At 43.5% G+C, this 19,559-nt stretch overlaps 1 protein-coding gene across 5 annotated transcripts in view; it reads left to right on the top strand.

The window, feature by feature from the left end:
• The window catches only part of NRG1 (neuregulin 1), a 707,499-nt gene that overhangs the window by 533,616 nt on the left and 154,324 nt on the right, over positions 1–19,559 (top strand). For 2 of the 5 annotated variants that reach the window (XM_084628933.1, XM_084628932.1), the window contains one exon: positions 802–852. The exons of 2 other annotated variants lie outside the window; for them this stretch is intronic. In XM_084628933.1, the coding sequence (XP_084485059.1) occupies positions 802–852 (51 nt within the window). Of the gene's footprint in view, positions 1–801; positions 853–19,559 lie in introns of those variants that run through there. One more of the 5 variants, XM_084628936.1, reaches the window with a different exon arrangement.

Genomic DNA, 19,559 nt, shown 5'->3' with positions numbered 1-19,559 from the left:
TACATGCCCTGGTTTTGTTGCATGCGTTTGGGCCTCGTACCTTTTGTCTCAGTAGGTCTGGGCCTGGTTTGATTGACCCATTAGCCTGCTTCCGTACACTAATTGCTTCCAGTAATTTTTCTGAAGTCTACCCCATCATTATATGTCTCCCAGAACTGGTTGCTTCACCTGTCCTACAGATTGTGATTCACTCCTGCCCGCTTAAGTCTGCTTTTCTTCAGTCTTTCTTTTTTACCACATTGTGCTGCCACTACGTGCAGTTTTGTTCTTGAACATATCTTCCTTGCGCAGGTTTGTGTCTGTGCCCCCTTCCGGCTGTGGATGTGGCCAGACCTGGTGGCTTTCATAGGCGCTGCTTTCTTTTTAGTCACAGCAGTCCCTAAGCACAACTGTTATTACATGTAGCCTTGATGACCCATTTGGTGTTGTTCTAGAGAGTTACTTGCTCTTGGCACTTCCTTGCTCAATACGCAGAAGAGAATGGCCACTTTCAGGCCCTCTGCTTTGAGGCTGGCCCCTGATTCTGTCACAGGCAGCTGAAAACGTTGTTCCTACCACTGCCAATTTTTTCTTATGTTTCCCTCCAAGGACATTTTTGCATTAATTGTTTATTCATGGAGTGTCCCTTGCTGTAGTGACTTCGAAGTGCCTCACTTTCTGGAGTTGTTTTTCTTTTTTCTTTCCTTTGATGGTTTTCTTTATCTTTTTTCTGGGAAAGATAAGTTTAAGATCTTCCAATACAATGTGATGTTTTTTTTGTTATCTCCTTATGACCTTGTTGTTACCTTCTGTGTGTTGCAGAGCCCGTGTTTGGGATACAAGCATCAACAGAAGGGACTAATGCCTCCTCCTGTAAGTACATACAAACAGTTCAAGTCTTTAAGAACTAGCTCTCCAGACACACATTTTCCTCTCTAGCTCCATGAGTGGATAATGAAGTTATCCCAGAGATACAGTAAGTGACAGGGAGCAACCCATTTGTATATTGGGACTAGCAATATATTTTTAAGTGTCAGTGTTCGTGAATGCTATTGTATCAGTCTTTGAGCTTCAGAACCTGAGCCAGAGAGGGTCAAACCTTTACAGCCTGAGGGCGAAACGTATTATTTCAGAAAGGTCGAGGGGCCATACTCAGGCAGTGCAGAGGGAGAGGAAACCACCAAAGTCCCCTACTGGGAATTTCCCCATTGTGGGGGAGTCCCCAGCAAGCCCTCTGGCTCCTACCTCCCTTTCCTCAGCACATGGTACTGGAATGTGCAAAGCTTCAGCTACCCCCATCTGGAGCATGGCCCCTGAGGGTCCTTCCAAGTCTGTTGTCAGCTGGCTCATGTTAAAGCTTCGCCGTTTCTTCTCTGTTTCCCCTGCCCTGGACTGCCCTGGGTGGCTGTGTGGGGGAGGGGAGACATTTTTGCTGAGTGCTCCCTTAGGTTCAGGCAGAGCCTGCTGAGCTTCTACCCTGCTCTTCGTGGGGCTCCGGCAGCGACGTGGACAACAGAGCAGTAAAAGCTACTCTTCTCCCTCCTCTGCAGTGCAGAGGCAGCCAGCCGGGGGGAGGTGCTGAGCAGATGCATCAGGGAAGGGACAGCAACTGCTGTGACTGCTCCCAGGAGAGCTCCTGGGGCTGCAGGAGAAGCAGTGTGAAGCAGCTGTGGAGGTGGCTCTCCTACATCCTCCACGTCGTGATGGGGCTGATTCAGACCCTTCAGCTTGGCCATCGTAGGTTGCAGCTCAGGGAGCCACTTTTCCATTCCTGACAACGTGCACATAGTCGTCATACCACAAGCACCCTGGAGGGCCACAGTTGAGAAGCCCATACATCCACTGGACACCCCTGGCCCAAACAGCTAGCTTTTGAGCATTGGGAAGGCATCACTGTATAACTGATAGGACGATTGGTGGGGCGGGGCTCATCTTTCTCTGAACCGCTAGGAACTGACTACTGCCAAGGTGAATGGACCATTGGTCTGATGATCCCTCATGACAGTTCAAGTGTTTCTATAAAATGTATTCTGCACGGTATAGCAAACTATATATAGATGCCCTTAGTTCATGTTTAATAGCTACTGTAGGAGCATAATATGGCATTTTCAAAGCCAAATGCCTGGACATGGAACTCAGAATATTCTCCGTACTTAAAATGAGAAATAAGATTAATGCCAGCAGATTTTTTTCTAGCTATTGGATTGATTGGTGCTTTTAACTGTGTGTCAAGGGAAAATAAGAAATTAGGGGCTGGCAAAAATCTTTCAGCCTGCAAGGTCAGAGTAATAAATGGAATCTTACATTTTTGAGGTATAACAGCAGGGCAAAAAGACAACCCACCTGAAAGGCATCCTCAGGACTGGGTATTTAAAATAGCCTCTGAGACTTCCGCAGCCTAATTCTGCTCTCACACTGATGTCACTCCATTCAAGTCAGTAGAATTAAACAGGAAAACTGTTGAGAGAGCACAAGTAGACCCTACAGCCTTGCCCCTCGGGTAGAAAAAACGCTCCCAAAGCAGAATGGTCGTGTTTTACATTCGCTTTGCACGTGGGTAGACACTGACGCACAAGGCATGGCAAGGCGAGATGTTTGACAATTAGGCCCCCATATATGGCATGAAGTTGTTTAGGGTTTTTTCCTGATTTGCCTGGGTCATGCCCATTTCACAGTAGTTGTTATGAATCTTGTAACAGCCACAGGAGGTAAAATAAACTCTTTCCTTCCACCACATTGAGAAGATTAGATGTTGTTTCAGAAAACATACCAGCAGTGTCGCCATCAGCCAAACACAAGAAAGAATCTCAGAACATTGCCCTGGCCTAAATTTTCTTAAGTGACCAGTAATTTAGGTTTCAGAGTAACAGCCGTGTTAGTCTGTATTTGCAAGATTTTAGGTGCCTCATTTTTGTGGGGACCCAACTTGAAACATCTTAAGGGTGCCTGGTTTTCAGTGGGCAGGTGCTCACCACTTTCTAGATGCTCACCACTTCTTTAAGGTGTGTCAAGTTTGGCACCCAAAAATTGAGGTGCCCTCCTCAAAATCACTAGTCCCTTTTAAAATGTAGGTATTGGTGCTTGTAATTATCCAACGGTTCATCTGGATCAGTAGAAAAGAATTCAGGTCAAAGCCTGTTCATATCTTCTTTCATCATGCAAGGATCTATGGATGATACTAACTTACAAATGATAGCGCTGTCAGGTGGTTTGTTTTCCAAATTCAAAGTAAATTACACTTGCAGGATAGTATCCATTAAGTTTATTTTTTATTATTCAATACTGAAAACTGAATTATAGCTTTTATTTTTCTTGTCACTGTAGTTAGGTGTGATAGAATTTCCCCTGCAGGATTGGATGAGCTAAGTGAGCAAATCACTAGTAACTGGAGCCCTTTGCACTATCATTAGCAAGGGCTGCTGAGGTCATCTGAGCAGTTAGGGAATGGAAGTCATTTTTCTTCTGTTTTTAGGGCTGCAGTGACCTGAAACAAATCCCTCACAACCTATGACTCTTTTCTGTATGATGCTGGTAAGAGAGAAGTAATTCTGAAACAAGACAACTCAGTGCCTTGATATCACGTGCTTTTAGTTAACTGCATGCTTAAGACCAGAAAGGAAAATTTGGTTGGCTTTGCAGTGTTAAGAGAATTGCTGTAAAAATGCTCTGCTTCATCGCCATGACAGTCAAATATTGTGTTGCATGGCCTTGCTCTTATTTTACAAAGTGTCCCTAAAGATGTATTCTTGCTTGTAAAATTATAATGTGGTGAGATTCTAAAGTGACCAAGTGCCGTGATAAGGCACCGGACAATTAGTGGAGTACCAGTCATAATCAGAACCTTGCACAGGAAGGAGCTCTGCAGCAAAATCTCTGCATGGGGAGAAGTGGGTGGGTGATCTCTGTGTAATGGATGTTCCATAAAGTGTTTTGCTGGGCACTATTTCTGTGTATGCTGTATTAGCACGAGGAAGAGTTTCTGAGCACTTTTGACCTGCTGGTAATCCAGAGGCTGGGATCAAGAAGGGGAAGCCAGTCATGTTGGGATCTCAGCCGGGATCAGCGTGGGGGAACTGTTTGCAGGACAGAAGAGTCAGATGGGCTTGCGGCTGAGGGGAGAGGAAAATCAGACCTGGGAAGGGCTTAGGTGGTTCTGCTTCATGAGGGTGGCAGGGAGTTGTCCAAGGGTTTATGGAAATGTGAGAGGCCTTGAAGTGTTGTGAAGAGACAGTGGGAGGGTGTGGTGGCTGTCATGAAGCCAGGGCGCCTGTTGTTTGGGAGAAAGAGAAGAAACTGAAGAGGAGTTTTCTCTTTTTCATTCTTCCACACAGAACAAGTGCCATCCTTGATGTTCTAGGGGTAAAACTAGTTCAAACTAATGAGCAGTAGCAGTGGAAAACGTTGGACTTGAAAAGAGTCAAAACCTGTAAGAGAGTCAAAGGAAAGATAGAAACCTCAGGGGAGAATATTTGTCTGAAAGGGTACTGCTGAATAATGAGGATTCCTCACTCACAGGGATGCCTGTACTGATGCAGTGGAATTATTTCCGTATGGCCTTGATTCCACAAAAACCCCAACTTTATTTTTCCTAAAATAGATCCTCAACAGTCCTGTTCGGGAAGTCCTGGTTCAGAAAACCCATGTGAGCTACTTAACTGGGTGTTTGACCGTCTTTATTCTTGAAAAATAAAAAAAGGGAGAGGAAAACCCCACGCCTTTTTGGAATAAACTCTAGCCTTATCATTCATTAAAGACCAAACCCATGCAATGTGTGAGAAGGCAGAGTATTTGGGCTCTAGGTGGATGCAGTGCGAGGGGGGTTAGAAAGGTGAAATCCGCCACCTCCAACCTGGAGAAAGGATCTGGCAGCAATGCAGCTCTCGCCATAAGTGCTGGTGCTGAGGCTGCAGCTGCACCCCGTGGCTCGAAGTGGTTTCCATCATATACAGGGTTTACAGTTTGGTTTATATTGTTCCAGCACCACTGGCTTCCTGGTCGTTGAGTGCCACTGTGTGGATTGAAATAGCAGCTGTGGTCCTCCGCTGCCAATTGTGTCCACTCGTCCGCATGCATCACTGCCCGCTGTGCAAGCGTGTGACGAGCCAGGCCTGAGAACTCTTCCAGGGTGTGCAGGAACTTCCGCACAGCTGCTCCTCCCATGGCCCTGCTGTGCAGCCTCTGTTCAGATCTGACGTGGAGGGCAGCACCTGGTGTTAACCCTCTGCTCTCTGGATGAATTTCACTTTATTTTCTCCTAAACCTAAATGACAAGAACGGCCATGCTGGGTCACACCAATGGTCCATCTAGCAAAGTATACTGTCTTCCGACAGTGGCCAATGCCAGGTGCTTCAGAGAACAGGGCAATTATCGAGTGATCCATTCCCTGTGTCCACTCCCAGCTTCTGACAGTCAGAGGCTAATGACATCCAGAGCATGGGGTTGCATCCCTGACTATCTTGGCTAATAGCCATTGACAGACCTATCTTCCATCAACTTATCTAATTCTTTCTTGAACCTAGTTATAGTCTTCACAACATCCCCTGGCAATGAGTTCCATAGGCTGACTGTGCACTGTATGAAGAAGTAGTTCCTTGTGTTTTTTTTAAACCTGTTGCCTATTAATTTCATTGGGTGACCCTTGGTTCTTGTGTTATGTGAATGGGTAAATAACACGTCCTTATTCACTTTCTCCACACCAGTCAAGATTTTATAGACCTCTCTCATATCCCCCCTTAGTCGTCTCTTCCAAGATGAACAGTCCCAGTCTTTTTCAATCTCTCCCCATATGGAAGCCGTTCCCTACCCCTGATCATGTCTGTTGCCGTTCTCTGGACCTTTTCCCATTCTAATATGTCTTTTTGAGATGTAGCAACCAGAAGTGCAAGTAGTATTCAAGATGTGGGTGTACCCTGGATTTACATAGTGGCATTATGTTCTTTACTGTCTTATTATTTATCCTTTTTCTAATGAGTCCTAATGTTCTGTTCACTTTTTTGACTGCTGCTGCACACTGAATGGATGTTCTCAGAGAACCATCCACAATGATTCCACAAGATGCATCCAAGAGCATGCACAACTGGAAAAAAAAGAAAGCCAGCTAGCTCTAATAGTCAGTTTAGAGATGTGACATGTCAGCTAGCAGTGCTCATCTCTTCTATCCATAGATAATAATTTGTTCAATCCATCCTAGACATAGCTAGATATCTTAACAACTTTCCAGTTTTTCACGGTGCAATAATGCATTTTCCAACATGCATATTAAGCGGAGCAGATTCAGACAGACACAGCAAAGATCACGCAAAGGCATTCTGGCTGTCACACTATCTCAGGTTCAAAATTGTGCTTCCATTAAAATATATACACATTAAACAGCAAAAACTATATTGATTGTATTAGGAGATTGTAGTTTTACAGTGTGTTAATATGAACTTACACTGTCAAAGATAACTGTCTCACTAGTCAGTAGCCTGCATATTAAAATGTTGTAAATGAAATCACATGCTTTTCGCTAGTGATGGGTGAACTGCTTCCGGCCAAATAAGAATAGGCCCAAACCTTTCTCCATCTCCAAATTGTACCCAACCCCTCCATAAAGATTAGTAAAAAGTGTGTGATAAGAACCTCCCCTGCACACTTGCTAATTATTTCTCTCCAGATAGATGCTCAATTAGGACAACCCTCTCCTGAACTATAATCCTTCTGAGCCCCACTGCCTTCTAAGTTAGCAGCAACCTTAGGTGGCCGTAGGATCTACAGCACAGAATGCACTGTCCTTTGGATACTCTTAATCATGCAGTCTTCCTTTTGAGATTTAGGAGCTGGAGATGAAGCCTCCTGCAAAGAGCTGGACAGATCCCTATTATCACAGGTGGGCACTGAGTTTTGGGATGGGGAAGAGAAGACTTTTCTGAGATAAAGCCAGGAGGTTTTTGGAGAGCTCTCCGAGTCTGGGGGCATCCTTACATTAGGGATCTACCCTTTAAAAATTACATTGTGGGGTTCCATGTACCCTGCTTCTCAGTGACTTTCCATTCCAGTTTGCTCCATCTACAAATAGAGTTGTTTTCTCTCTGCTACTCCTTCAAACTAGAGTCAGACTGGGTTCTCTCCTGGTATCATCACCAGTAATAAAAAATCAGGAAGCCAGCTCATGCTCTCCATAACTCCTGTGCCAGCCTTCTAGCCTTCAGAACAGTTGCCTGGGTATAAGTGAGGATGTAGTTTGATCTGCAGAACTTTATTATTGGTGAAAAGATGCAAGAGGGAAATTATAATTTATTACAATAGAACCCTGAGGCCTCAATCCAAAATTTGGGCCCCATTGTGCTAAGTGATGGATAAACACATAGTGAGAGACAGTCCCTGCCTCAAATAGATGAAAATCTAAATAGACATGTGTGGGAGGGGAAAACAAGGCATGGAGAGGGGAGTGACTTACCTAAGGTGGCAGAACTGGGAATAAAACCCAGGTCTGCTGACTTTCTGATCAGGGCTTGATCCACCGAACCACACTGCCTCCCTAATGCTAGTAAGGAAAGAACCCAACAGAAATATGAACACACTGAGTTGCAGTAAGAAAAAATATTTTGTGTTTGTGAAGGGAGCAAGCTAGAGCTGGTCTCTCGGGGAGGGGGAAGTAGGAGGAGAGGAAAGGGGAGGGTGGAAACAATAAACCTGGAATCTAATTTTACAGTAACTTTTCAGTGTTGACACCCACTTTGAGAGCTTTGGAGGCTTGCATAGCTTTTGGCTAAGCCTTCTGACTTCTGGATGCTTACCCAACCCTCCAAATGGATTAAGGCTTGCTCGCTGTTAGTTTTTCTGTAATTCAGAGAATAGATCATTTTTGGTTTGAAATGAACCATTAAGGCCAATAGAGTTACCCTGCTGTCTAGTTTTCAGAGATTCTACTTGTTCTGTTTTTTTTTTTAATGCTACTAGCAAGAAAAGCAAAGGAAATTGCATTACAGCGAGGAGACCCAACAGTTACCCACCACTGATCATAGATCCATAAAAATACAGGCCTGGAAGGGACCTCAGTAGGTCATCTAGTCCAGTCCCCTGCACCCAAGGCAGGACTAAGGAATAATTAGACCATTGTTGCAGGTGTTTGATGATAAAGGTCTGACTAAAATCTACACAAGCAATAAAATGCAAAGCTGAGAGTGAAACTCAATTCTAAACTCTCTCTCTTTCGTATGTCTAACTATTGCAGCACCTAGTGTATGTAAGATGACCTGCTATCTGGAGACCCTGTAACATACAGGCTTACTGGGGTGTGTTAAGATTTTGAGATGGAGTTTCTGTCTTAATTCTGAGTTCCCTTAGTTTTATTTGACTCCACTGTATTCTGAGTTTAACAGATGTTCACGTTTAATACTCTCTCTACATTAGAAATACAAAGAAGATGGTGCAGTGGCTCCTGCATCAGTGTACCCTGCATCAGTGTACATGTGCTCAGAATAAAGAATTGGAGGACAAGCAGAATAGAATAATAATAATCTATCATTTATTTACCATCTTTTATCCCAAGGGAGCTCACACTGCTTTACCGTACCAACAAAATATATTGCTATCACGTCACTTACCACTGAAATGCAGATACCTCTGGGTGAAACGACACAACTGTTTTAACAGTGCCTAGCAACACTGCACAGTCATTTAGTCCAGAGCAGGAAGTGAAGAATACTGTATCCAATTGAAACAGCTGAGGGAATTTAGATAGGCAGAAGGCAGTTACTCATATTGCAGTTTTGCTAGCATAGTGGGACTAACAACCCCAGCTCTTGTCAAAAGTACTACAGGATCTCTGACCACAAGTATTCAGGACATAATTAAGAACATAAGAACATAAGAATGGCCACACTGGGTCATACCAAAGATCCATCGAGCCCAGTATCCTGTCTGTGGACAGTGACCAATGCCAGGTGCCCCAGAGGGAGTGAACCTAACAGGTAATGATCAAGTGACCTCTCTCCTGCCATCCAGCTCCACCCTCTGACAAACCGAGGCTAGGGACACCATTCCTTACCCATCCTGGCTAATAGCCATTAATGGACTTAACCTCCATGAATGTATCTAGTTCTCTTTTAAACCCTGTTATAGTCCTAGCCTTCACAACCTCCTCAGGCAAGGAGTTCCACAGGTGGACTGTGCGCTGGGTGAAGAAGAACTTCCTTTTATTTGTTTTAAACCTGCTGCCCATTAATTTCATTTGGTGGCCCCTAGTTCTTATATTATGGGAAAAAGTAAATAACTTTTCCTTATTCACTTTCTCCACACCACTCATGACTTTATATACCTCTATCATATCCCCCCTTAGTCGCCTCTTTTCTAAGATGAAAAGTCCCAGCCTCTTTAATCTCTCCTCTTATGGGACCCGTTCCACATCTGAAAGACAGCACCTCTCCAGTAGCTCAGTGCCCCTAATATCAATGCAGGGGCATTGAGTCAGGGAAATACTCTGTGGCATCGTTCATTTCAGAATCAGCCCCCACGAGTTTATTGTCGTCTCTGCTTTAGGGATTTTACAAGTGACACTGGGCAGGTTGAGATAATTAATATGAATGAATCTTACATTTCCTATTTAAGGGCAAAAGCTGGTTGCAGAAGGGATCACAAAGGAAACAGTTACAATCAAATAGTTACCATTTCTCAGACCTCTAGGAGACGCACAATCTTCAGTCGCCCTCTGGTTCTCAGTCCTTATGCGGTATTAAGTATCTGCCTCTAACTACTTAATTTCACAGCGTTTTCTTTAGCTATAATCTTTGGTTCTCCTTTCATTCCATGGGAGTTAGGTTGGCACTGCAGGTCTGAGCTGAATTAGCCAGTTCCATGAGAAAGTTTGTATACATCATCCTTTGGCTCACAGACAATTAATACAAAGCCAATTCTCTCCTGTGCCGCTCTCTCCAGTGGAGGTCAAAGAGGTAAAAAGCAGTGATTGGGCTGAGTGCTATTAAAGTTGGAAGAAGCTGACACTGCAGGAGCAGAGGAATAAGTGGAAGAGTTTATAATGCTTAAATACAGCTGGCAGCTTGGAAAGGATATTAAAGAACATTAGCTTTATCCATCTGCATGTTTTTTCTGTGTGAGGAATAAATCCATGAGGCTGGCACTTGACTCGTCAGTTGAATACGATTAGATGATATTCAGGGTCTTAGAACAGTCCCTCCCATATTTATTTCCCCCTCAGGGTGAAGGCTATGACCGCTTATTCCAAACGGAGTGCTTTTCGAAGGTCACTGCTGATTCATAGTGCTGAAATGCACCGTAGGATGTCTCATGGCCTGTTCCCTTGACAGAACTCTAATGCCAGGGCCCTGTGAAATAAATATCCATGCAGTCTAATGCCAGAAGGAGCCACCATTGTGGTCATCCAGTCTGACTTCCTGCATAATATAGGCCATAGCACCTCAAGCGATATGGATCTAAGTGCCTCGCGGTAGGAGCCACTTCTGAGAATTTGCAAAAAGAAAAGGAGGACTTGTGGCACCTTAGAGACTAACCAATTTATTTGAGCATGAGCTTTAGTGAGCTACAGTTCACTTCATCGGATGCATACTGTGGAAACTGCAGAAGACATTATATACACAGAGACCATGAAACAATACCTACTCCCACCCCACTCTCCTGCTGGTAATAGCTTATCTAAAGTGATCACTTTCCTTACAATGTATATGATAATCAAGTTGGGCCATTTCCAGCACAAATCCAGGTTTTCTCACTGTCCGCCCCCCCACACACAAACTCACTCTCCTGCTGGTAATAGCCCATCCAAAGTGACCACTCTCTTTACAATGTGTATGATAATCAAGGTGGGCCATTTCCAGCACAAATCCAGGTTTTCTCATCCCCCCCCCCCCTTTTTTCCAAAAACCACACACACAAACTCACTCTCCTGCTGGTAATAGCTTATCTGAAGTGACCACTCTCCCTACAATGTGCATGATAATCAAGGTGGGCCATTTCCAGCACAAATCCAGGTTTTCTCACCCCCCACCCCCATACACACACAAGCTCACTCTCCTGCTGGTAATAGCTCATCCAAACTGACCACTCTCCTTACAATGTGTATGATAATCAAGGTGGTCCATTTCCAGCATAAATCCAAGTTTAACCAGAACGTCGGGGGGGGGCGGGTAGGAAAAAACAAGGGGAAATAGGCTACCTTGCATAATGACTTAGTCTCTATTTAATCCTAAATTAATAGTATCCAATTTGCAAATGAATTGCAATTCAGCAGTTTCTCGCTGGAGTCTGGATTTGAAGTTTTTTTGTTTTAAGATAGCGACCTTCATGTCTGTAATTGCGTGACCAGAGAGATTGAAGTGTTCTCCGACTGGTTTTTGAATGTTATAATTCTTGAAATCTGATTTGTGTCCATTTATTCTTTTACGTAGAGACTGTCCAGTTTGACCAATGTACATGGCAGAGGGGCATTGCTGGCACATGATGGCATATATCGCATTGGTGGATGTGCAGGTGAACGAGCCTCTGATAGCGTGTCTGATGTTATTAGGCCCTGTGATGGTGTCCCCTGAATAGATATGTGGGCACAGTTGGCAACGGGTTTTGTTGCAGGGATAGGTTCCTGGGTTAGTGGTTCTGTTGTGTGGGATGTGGTTGTTGGTGAGTATTTGCTTCAGGTTGGGGGGCTGTCTGTAGGCAAGGACTGGCTTGTCTCCCAAGATTTGTGAGAGTGTTGGGTCATCCTTCAGGATAGGTTGTAGATCCTTAATAATGTGTTGGAGGGGCTTTAGTTGGGGGCTGAAGGTGACGGCTAGTGGCGTTCTGTTATTTTCTTTGTTAGGCCTGTCCTGTAGTAGGTGACTTCTAGGAACTCTTCTGGCTCTGTCAATCTGTTTCTTCACTTCCGCAGGTGGGTATTGTAGTTGTAAGAATGCTTGATAGAGATCTTGTAGGTGTTTGTCTCTGTCTGAGGGGTTGGAGCAAATGCAATTGTATCACAGAGCTTGGCTGTAGACAATGGATCGTGTGGTGTGATCTGGGTGAAAGCTGGAGGCATGTAGGTAGGAATAGCGGTCAGTAGGTTTCCGGTATAGGGTGGTGTTTATGTGACCATTGTTTATTAGCACTGTAGTGTCCAAGAAGTGGATCTCTTGTGTGGACTGGACCAGGCTGAGGTTGATGGTGGGATGGAAATTGTTGAAATCATGGTGGAATTCCTCAAGGGCTTCTTTTCCATGGGTCCAGATGATGAAGATGTCATCAATATAGCGCAAGTAGAGTAGGGGCGTTAGGGGACGAGAGCTGAGGAAGCGTTGTTCTAAATCAGCCATAAAAATGTTGGCATACTGTGGGGCCATGCGGGTACCCATAGCAGTGCCGCTGATTTGAAGGTATACATTGTCCCCAAATGTAAAATAGTCATGGGTAAGGACAAAGTCACAAAGTTCAGCCACCAGGTTAGCCGTGACATTATTGGGGATAGTGTTCTTGACGGCTTGTAGTCCATCTTTGTGTGGAATGTTGGTGTAGAGGGCTTCTATATCCATAGTGGCCAGGATGGTGTTATCAGGAAGATCACCGATGGATTGTAGTTTCCTCAGGAAGTCAGTGGTGTCTCGAAGGTAGCTGGGAGTGCTGGTAGCGTAGGGCCTGATGAGGGAGTCTACATAGCCAGACAATCCTGCTGTCAGGGTGTCAATGCCTGAGATGATGGGGCGCCCAGGATTTCCAGGTTTATGGATCTTAGGTAGTAGATTGAATATCCCAGGTCGGGGTTCCAGGGGTGTGTCTGTGTGGATTTGATCTTGTGCTTTTTCAGGAAGTTTCTTGAGCAAATGCTGTAGTTGCTTTTGGTAACTCGCAGTGGGATCATAGGGTAATGGCTTGTAGAAAGTGGTGTTGGAGAGCTGCAGAGCAGCCTCTTTTTCATATTCCGACCTATTCGTGATGACAACAGCACCTCCTTTGTCAGCCTTTTTGATTATGATGTCAGAGTTGTTTCTGAGGCTGTGGATGGCATTGTGTTCTGCACGACTGAGGTTATGGGGCAAGTGATGCTGCTTTTCCACAATTTCAGCCCGTGCACGTCGGCGGAAGCATTTTATGTAGAAGTCCAGTCTGCTGTTTCGACCTTCAGGAGGAGTCCACCTAGAATCCTTCTTTTTGTAATGTTGGTAGGGAGGCCTCTGTGGATTAGTATGTTGTTCAGAGGTATTTTGGAAATATTCCTTGAGTCGGAGACGTCGAAAATAGGATTCTAGGTCACCACAGAACTGTATCATGTTCGTGGGGGTGGAGGGACAGAAGGAGAGGCCCCGAGATAGGACAGCTTCTTCTGCTGGGCTGAGAGTATAGTTGGATAGGTTAACAATATTGCTGGGTGGGTTGAGGGAACCATTGCTGTGGCCCCTTATAGCATGTAGTAGTTCAGAAAGTTTAGTGTCCTTTTTCTTTTGTAGAGAAGCAAAGTGTGCATTGTAAATGGCTTGTCTAGTTTTAGTAAATTCCAGCCACGAGGAAGTTTGTGTGGAAGGTTGTTTTTTTATGAGAGTATCCAGTTCTGAGAGCTCATTCTTAATCTTTCCCTGTTTGCTCTAGAGGATGTTGATCAGGTGATTCCGCAGTTTCTTTGAGAGCGTGTGAGAATTTGAGATCTTTGCAAATCTGGGCCTGTGCTTCTAAATCAGTAGGTAAAACTCTAAAAGCTTGGAGGCTCTGTTTAGATGCCAGGTTCCAAACTGAATAAATGTCTCACTAGGAAATTGGCCAGAGGTATCAACACTCTTTGTGATATCATTGTTCTGTTACCTTGTTTTGTGTGGAAACTGGCTGATTAACTGATTACAGGCCTGTACTAACCTTCTTTAACTGGTGGATTAATTGGGAAATTCTGTAGTCTTCCCCATTTTATATACAGTGAACGAGGCGAAGTAAGGTCGTGAATTAGGCTGAATGACTCTTGTCTTGTTCACTTCATTAGTTGTGTAGTGTGGTGTGCTGTGACTGATGCTGGCATGTGTAACTGAGATGGCAAGAGCAAACGGGACAAATGCCCACTTTTGTCCAAAAAGTGGGGTGTGGAGGAACGTGTGGGAGGCGAGCGGTGATGCCAGCCCTGCGCCGGGGGAGGCAGGGCTCTGGTAAGCGGCTTTGGCCAGCCCCGCACGCTGTCCCATTTTCCCTTTGGGAAATATGGTCACCCTACCAAAACCCATGGAAGTGGATGGAAAACTCGTATTGGCTTCAGGGGGCTTTTGATCAGGCTCTTAACCTCTCAGGGTGGGATCGTCATAAAGCTCAGCATTGGCCCCCCTCTGCTCCAAGGGTAAAAACTCCCATGGACTTCAGTTGGAGCAGAGATAGGCCAAGACTGAACACATTTGAAAATCCCACCAGGTGGAAAATGGGAATAATCACACCTCCCTAGCTCCCAAGGGTGAGGTGCTCCTGTACATTGGGGACGGTTTGCACCTATGTAACTCCTTTCACTTCACTAGAGTTATGCTTGATTTATACCAGCATGATCAAAATTGGGCCAGCAGTGTCTGTGCTGATCGCGTAATTATAGACACCCTGTCGCAGAGGGATATGTTGTCAGGCTTGACCTTAGCATTTCTATTGCTACATTATGGATTCCACAGGAGGAAAAAATCTAAAGCTGTCACTGTTACAATAACAAATAGTCAAGGTCTTAGGCTTCCCTCTGGCTATCATCTTTTGGACAGCAGTTATTACAATATCTAGTAGTACTGGGGCAGGCTTCTCTGAATTATCCCCCTTTTTAATTTTATTTTCAAAGCATAACGATAATATAGATGGAATAAAGTTCCATCGGAGCCAATGGTGTTAGCCAACCAGAGATCCGCTGAATTACAGCGAAAGATGTGACCTTGACAGGATACAAGCAATTCAGACATTCTGGTGCATCAAGATATGTCATTATGCTGAAATCAAGAATGTCTCTGCACTCTAAAAAAGCATAACAGAGCCAAAACGCTCAATTAAAGACTGAAAACGGATCCTCGTAGAAGTCAAAACTTAGTGTGGAAATGCTTTGCATGAAGAACAATATTTGTGTTTTAATTAAGTAATTATAAATTGCCCTAAAATTTAGGAGACTGACACAATGGAATTCTAGCTACTATATATCTGTCTCTATCTCCTTCCCTCCCTCCCTCTGGGTTTTGTATAGGTGCTCATCACTCTTATGAACCCCTACCACCTATGATTGGAAAAGCAAGGTTCCCAGGGGACTTCATGAAGTCTTCTTTCTTTCTTTTCTGTTCAGAGGAGGCTCTATTTGTCAATATCATTCTGATTCTGGTAGGAAATCCTTATCAAAGAGGAAGGTCTTGCAATGTTTCCTGAAGGTGGTCTGGCTCTGAGTTACTCCACTCTCCCTGAAAGTTTGTACCACAGCTGTGTTCCCTTTGATTCAGAAGCTTGGATCTCCATTTGTCATGTGGTGCATCCTGGGCTTTCTGATCTTCACTGTCCCAAAGGAATGCAACTGTATTGGCAGTCCATGAAGAAGCAATCTCTAGTGTAGCTGGGAGATGATCCATTAATGACTTTGTGGGATTAGCATCAAGTGGCAGTGGAAGAAGATTCAGATCGAGGGATTGGAGCATAAGGTTGATATATGCTGATGGCAGCCTAACCTGTGTGGGAGGCGGGTACCTGCATTCTGCACAAACTGGAGCCTTTGCTTAGCTTCAGATAGAGTGAATTATAGTCATCCAGTCTGGAAGTGATAAATGCATGGATCACTGGCCAGGCCATTGCCTGAGAGGAAGGGACAAAGTTTATTAGTGAGCAGTAGGTGAAAGAGGTTATTTTTGGTCATTAACATTTAACACTACCTCATCACCTAAGCTTTGTAATGTGTCAAACAGGATTCAGAGGTATCAGAGGGTTAGCCGTGTTAGTCTGTATCCACAAAAACAATGAGGAGTCCAATGGCACCTTAAAGACTAACAGATTTATTTTATTTGGAGATGCAAATAAATCTGTTAGTCTTTAAGGTGCCACCAGACTCCTTGTTGTTTTTGAGGATTTAGAGAATTTGCACCACTTTGCCTTCAATGAAAATGTCCTAGCTAGTTCTTCAAAGTGTTTCCTCTGCTAACCAGCATCAATTTGGATTTGTTCTTTGAAAGATAAATTAAAAGATACTGATTAATAGAGAAAGATAACGAGATACACTGCTAGGTTTGGAATAATTTGTAAAGTTCATCGTTCTAAACAAATGTTTGTTTTAAAAGCAACTCATTGAAATATTACCTTTTGCTTAAAAAAAATTGAGTTACACACTCTGGGTTATGTTTTCAAAGCCATATATATAAAGAACTAGATGCACAAATATTTTTAATTGGCTCAAGGGGCACTGCTTTGGAAATGAACCTATACAATATGCGTACTCTGTCACCAATATCATGGGGATACCAAACATTGCAATTGAGACATGACCTGGATCTCTATTGGGCCATATATATAGCAGCTCTAATCATGGGAATTAATAGGAACCTTGTTCCCATGCACTTCTGTTCTTACAATGCAATGAGAACTATGCTAAACTCTCCTCCAATAGATATTACCCTTCACACACTTTGCATCTTTTTCCTTTGTAAATTGTGAAATCAGCTGCCTTTTGGTAACCTCTTCTAATTAGATGCAAATGAGAAAAGTTACATCTCCGGTGACTTTCATTTTCAAAATGTTATTGGAGATTGTTTGCAGTTAATGTATTTTTATAATTCATGTTATGGCTTTTCATGAAACTCTACCTTTTACACAGAGTAGAGACAAACAACTGTACTTTATGTAGCAATTAAAGCACAATCACTTAAAAATACTATTGTTTGTCATAATGTATGTCCCTCTGAATACTTAAAGGTAGTTGACTAGTTGGTAATTAAGTGGCATATCTGCAGTATCTTAGAAATGCATGGCAAGTTGGCACATACAACCCATTCAGATTGTCAGGAAATAAGCTACTACCCTGGATCAATTGTGATTTATGAATCATGGATGTATGCATCTGAGGGGGTGTCAATGTTTTTCTTCAATAAATATATAAATATATAATGTCTTGCATGTTCCTTCCTATGATTTTTTTTTCTTCTGACTCAGTGCTTTTTAGGTTAGACATTTCCCCTTTGTTAGGGATCTACAGATAAGCAAATCTAAGGAGCTGGTATAGACCTCATTAGAAATTAAGTAAATCTAAAAGTTTAGTTATCAAATTTGCCCTTTCACATCACCATTATAGTATAGGGCCGGATTCTCTTCTGCACCTAGACCTTCTTGCTCCAGGGGAGGGGAGCTTTTTATGGCCCCTGATTTTCAAACTGCCCTGGCCCTCGTGTGAGTTAGAGCAGCATAGGGGTTTCTCTAATTTCTGACAGCAGGTGTGGTACCTACGTGACCAGATGAGCACTGGCCCCCGTCGTGGCCCATCCCTCCCCTGATATGCCACCTACATCAGGGTGAGGGGTAGTTGGTGTTATACCAAGGGAATTCTAACCTTGGCCGCTGGCACCAGATTCTGGATTCTTTATGATGCTCAGGGGCAGAGAATCTGGACCATGGTTTATATTCCTGATCCCAAGCCAGCTGGGGTTATGAAGAGTTTTTCCAGACCTGAGAACTTGTCTTCCAAGATTTAGCATGGAAAAGCTTTTTTACCATAAAGTCTTAAAACTCAGAGTAGAGGTTGAATGTGGAAGTGTTTGGCTGGGCACAGGACTGGATCTGCAAGCATCCTGTGTCTGAGGTTATGTTCTCATAATGCATTTCTACGTGGAGTGGTATTATCATCAGAAATGAAGCTCAGATAATAAAGTCATGATCATGACAAGTTCTAAAGTGCAGAGGATGGAACAGACCACACATTGACTTTTATTAGTGACATTTACTCTGTTAGTATTCAAAGTTACATGAACTGAAATTATTAATAATATGTTCAAATTTTTGACAAGGTATTTTGGAGATACTGTCTTTGGCGTCTAAAAATGTGAGCACGTTTGTTGGCGTGAATTACTATAATGGTTGATTTTTTAATAGAAAAAGATAAAGCAGCATTCTGGGGAAGATATTTAACTTCCTACAATAAACCAGAAGGTATGTTTTTTTTTTAACAGGACAGTTACACTGATCGATATGTCTTGTCTCCACACAGACTTGGAGAACACAGAAATTCCCATATTGGGTCAGACCCATGGTCCCTATAGTCCGTGTCCCGTCTCTGACAATGGACAACCCCAGGTTGTTCCTTCTGAATGTCTTTAATGCTAAGTAACACAGCCAGGGATGTTCTCATTATCCATGTCTAATATGTCATTGAATTCTACTGAGCACTTACCCACAAGGATATTTAGTGGCAATAAGTTCCACAAGCTGGTTCTGAGTTGAGTTAAAAACATTCAGATGTAAATGCTTTGTATATTAGTGTAATTGAATGTCATCTCTTCTTCTTCCATTATAAGAAAGTAAATAGGAGTGCCAGATTTTACCTTTTCTCTACCATTCATTATTTTGTATTCCTTTAACATGTTTTTATTATTTAAACCCATGTAAATCTGGAGTAACTCCACTGAACTCATTTAGACAAGATCAGAATCTAACCCATGAGCCCTTTCTTAAAATGTTCAGTAACAGCTCTCTCCCTCCATTCCTTCTGATAGCTTTCTTTCCCTTAAAATATGTTCTAGAACATGCAAAGCACTTGGATAAATCATTTTGTGCTGCTTATTATGTACAGGTAATTGTGCGTATTAATTGCCAAGTACTGAAATAGCACTTTCTGTGACATGTAGAAAGCTAACAGGCCTTTCCCCACAATCCTTCTCTACAGCACCTCCTCAGGGCGTGGGTGGTTACTTGAAATAGGAGTACATCCCAGTGCACTATGGAACTGTTAGTGCATGGTAGCAGGGTCTACACAGCCAGTTAGCAGGCTAGTGCACTGAAGATTCACACCCTGGCTTGCTGCGCGTTAAGTCACTGTGTAGACAAGACCTTGCACTGGCCCTCAACAGAATAAGTGAATTTCACCATAGAAGACAGGAGCTGAGCAAGAGCGCTGTGGTAACACAGTGCACCAGAGCACGACTCTTATCGCTTGGCTACACTGCAAAAAGAAAAGAAAAAACCATGGCCACAAGTCTCAGAGCCTGAGTCAACTGACTCCAGTTTACACTACAGGCCTAAACAGAGCAGTGTAGACTTTCCTGCTAGCGCTGGAGCCAAGGCTCTGAGACCCTCCCCGCTCCCTGGGTTTCAGCCCAAGTCAGAGCATCTACACTGCTATTTTTAGCCTCATAGTGTGATTCCTGTGAGCCCAAGTCAGTTGACCCGGGCTCTGAGACTCACTGTTGTGGCATTTTTTGCTGTGTAGCTGTACCCTTAGGGCTGATTTCTTCTTTTTTTAATATCTGAGTTATGCATGTAAAATATGCCATAAAATTGTGGGTAATTAGATATGAATTGTGCATGCAATGACATAGTCCTACGAGGTAATACTTGTGCATTCATGACCCATTACTCCCCCAACAAGAGCGCAGTGATAGTGAACAGGCTTGGAGGCAAAGACTTCAATTCACAT

This window comes from Lepidochelys olivacea (genome assembly GCF_965140295.1).
Source record: "Lepidochelys olivacea isolate rLepOli2 genome assembly, chromosome: 5".
Taxonomy (NCBI): domain Eukaryota; kingdom Metazoa; phylum Chordata; order Testudines; family Cheloniidae; genus Lepidochelys; species Lepidochelys olivacea.
The sequence above is the reverse complement of the archived record's forward strand: the minus strand, read 5'-3'. Positions and strand labels throughout refer to the sequence as shown.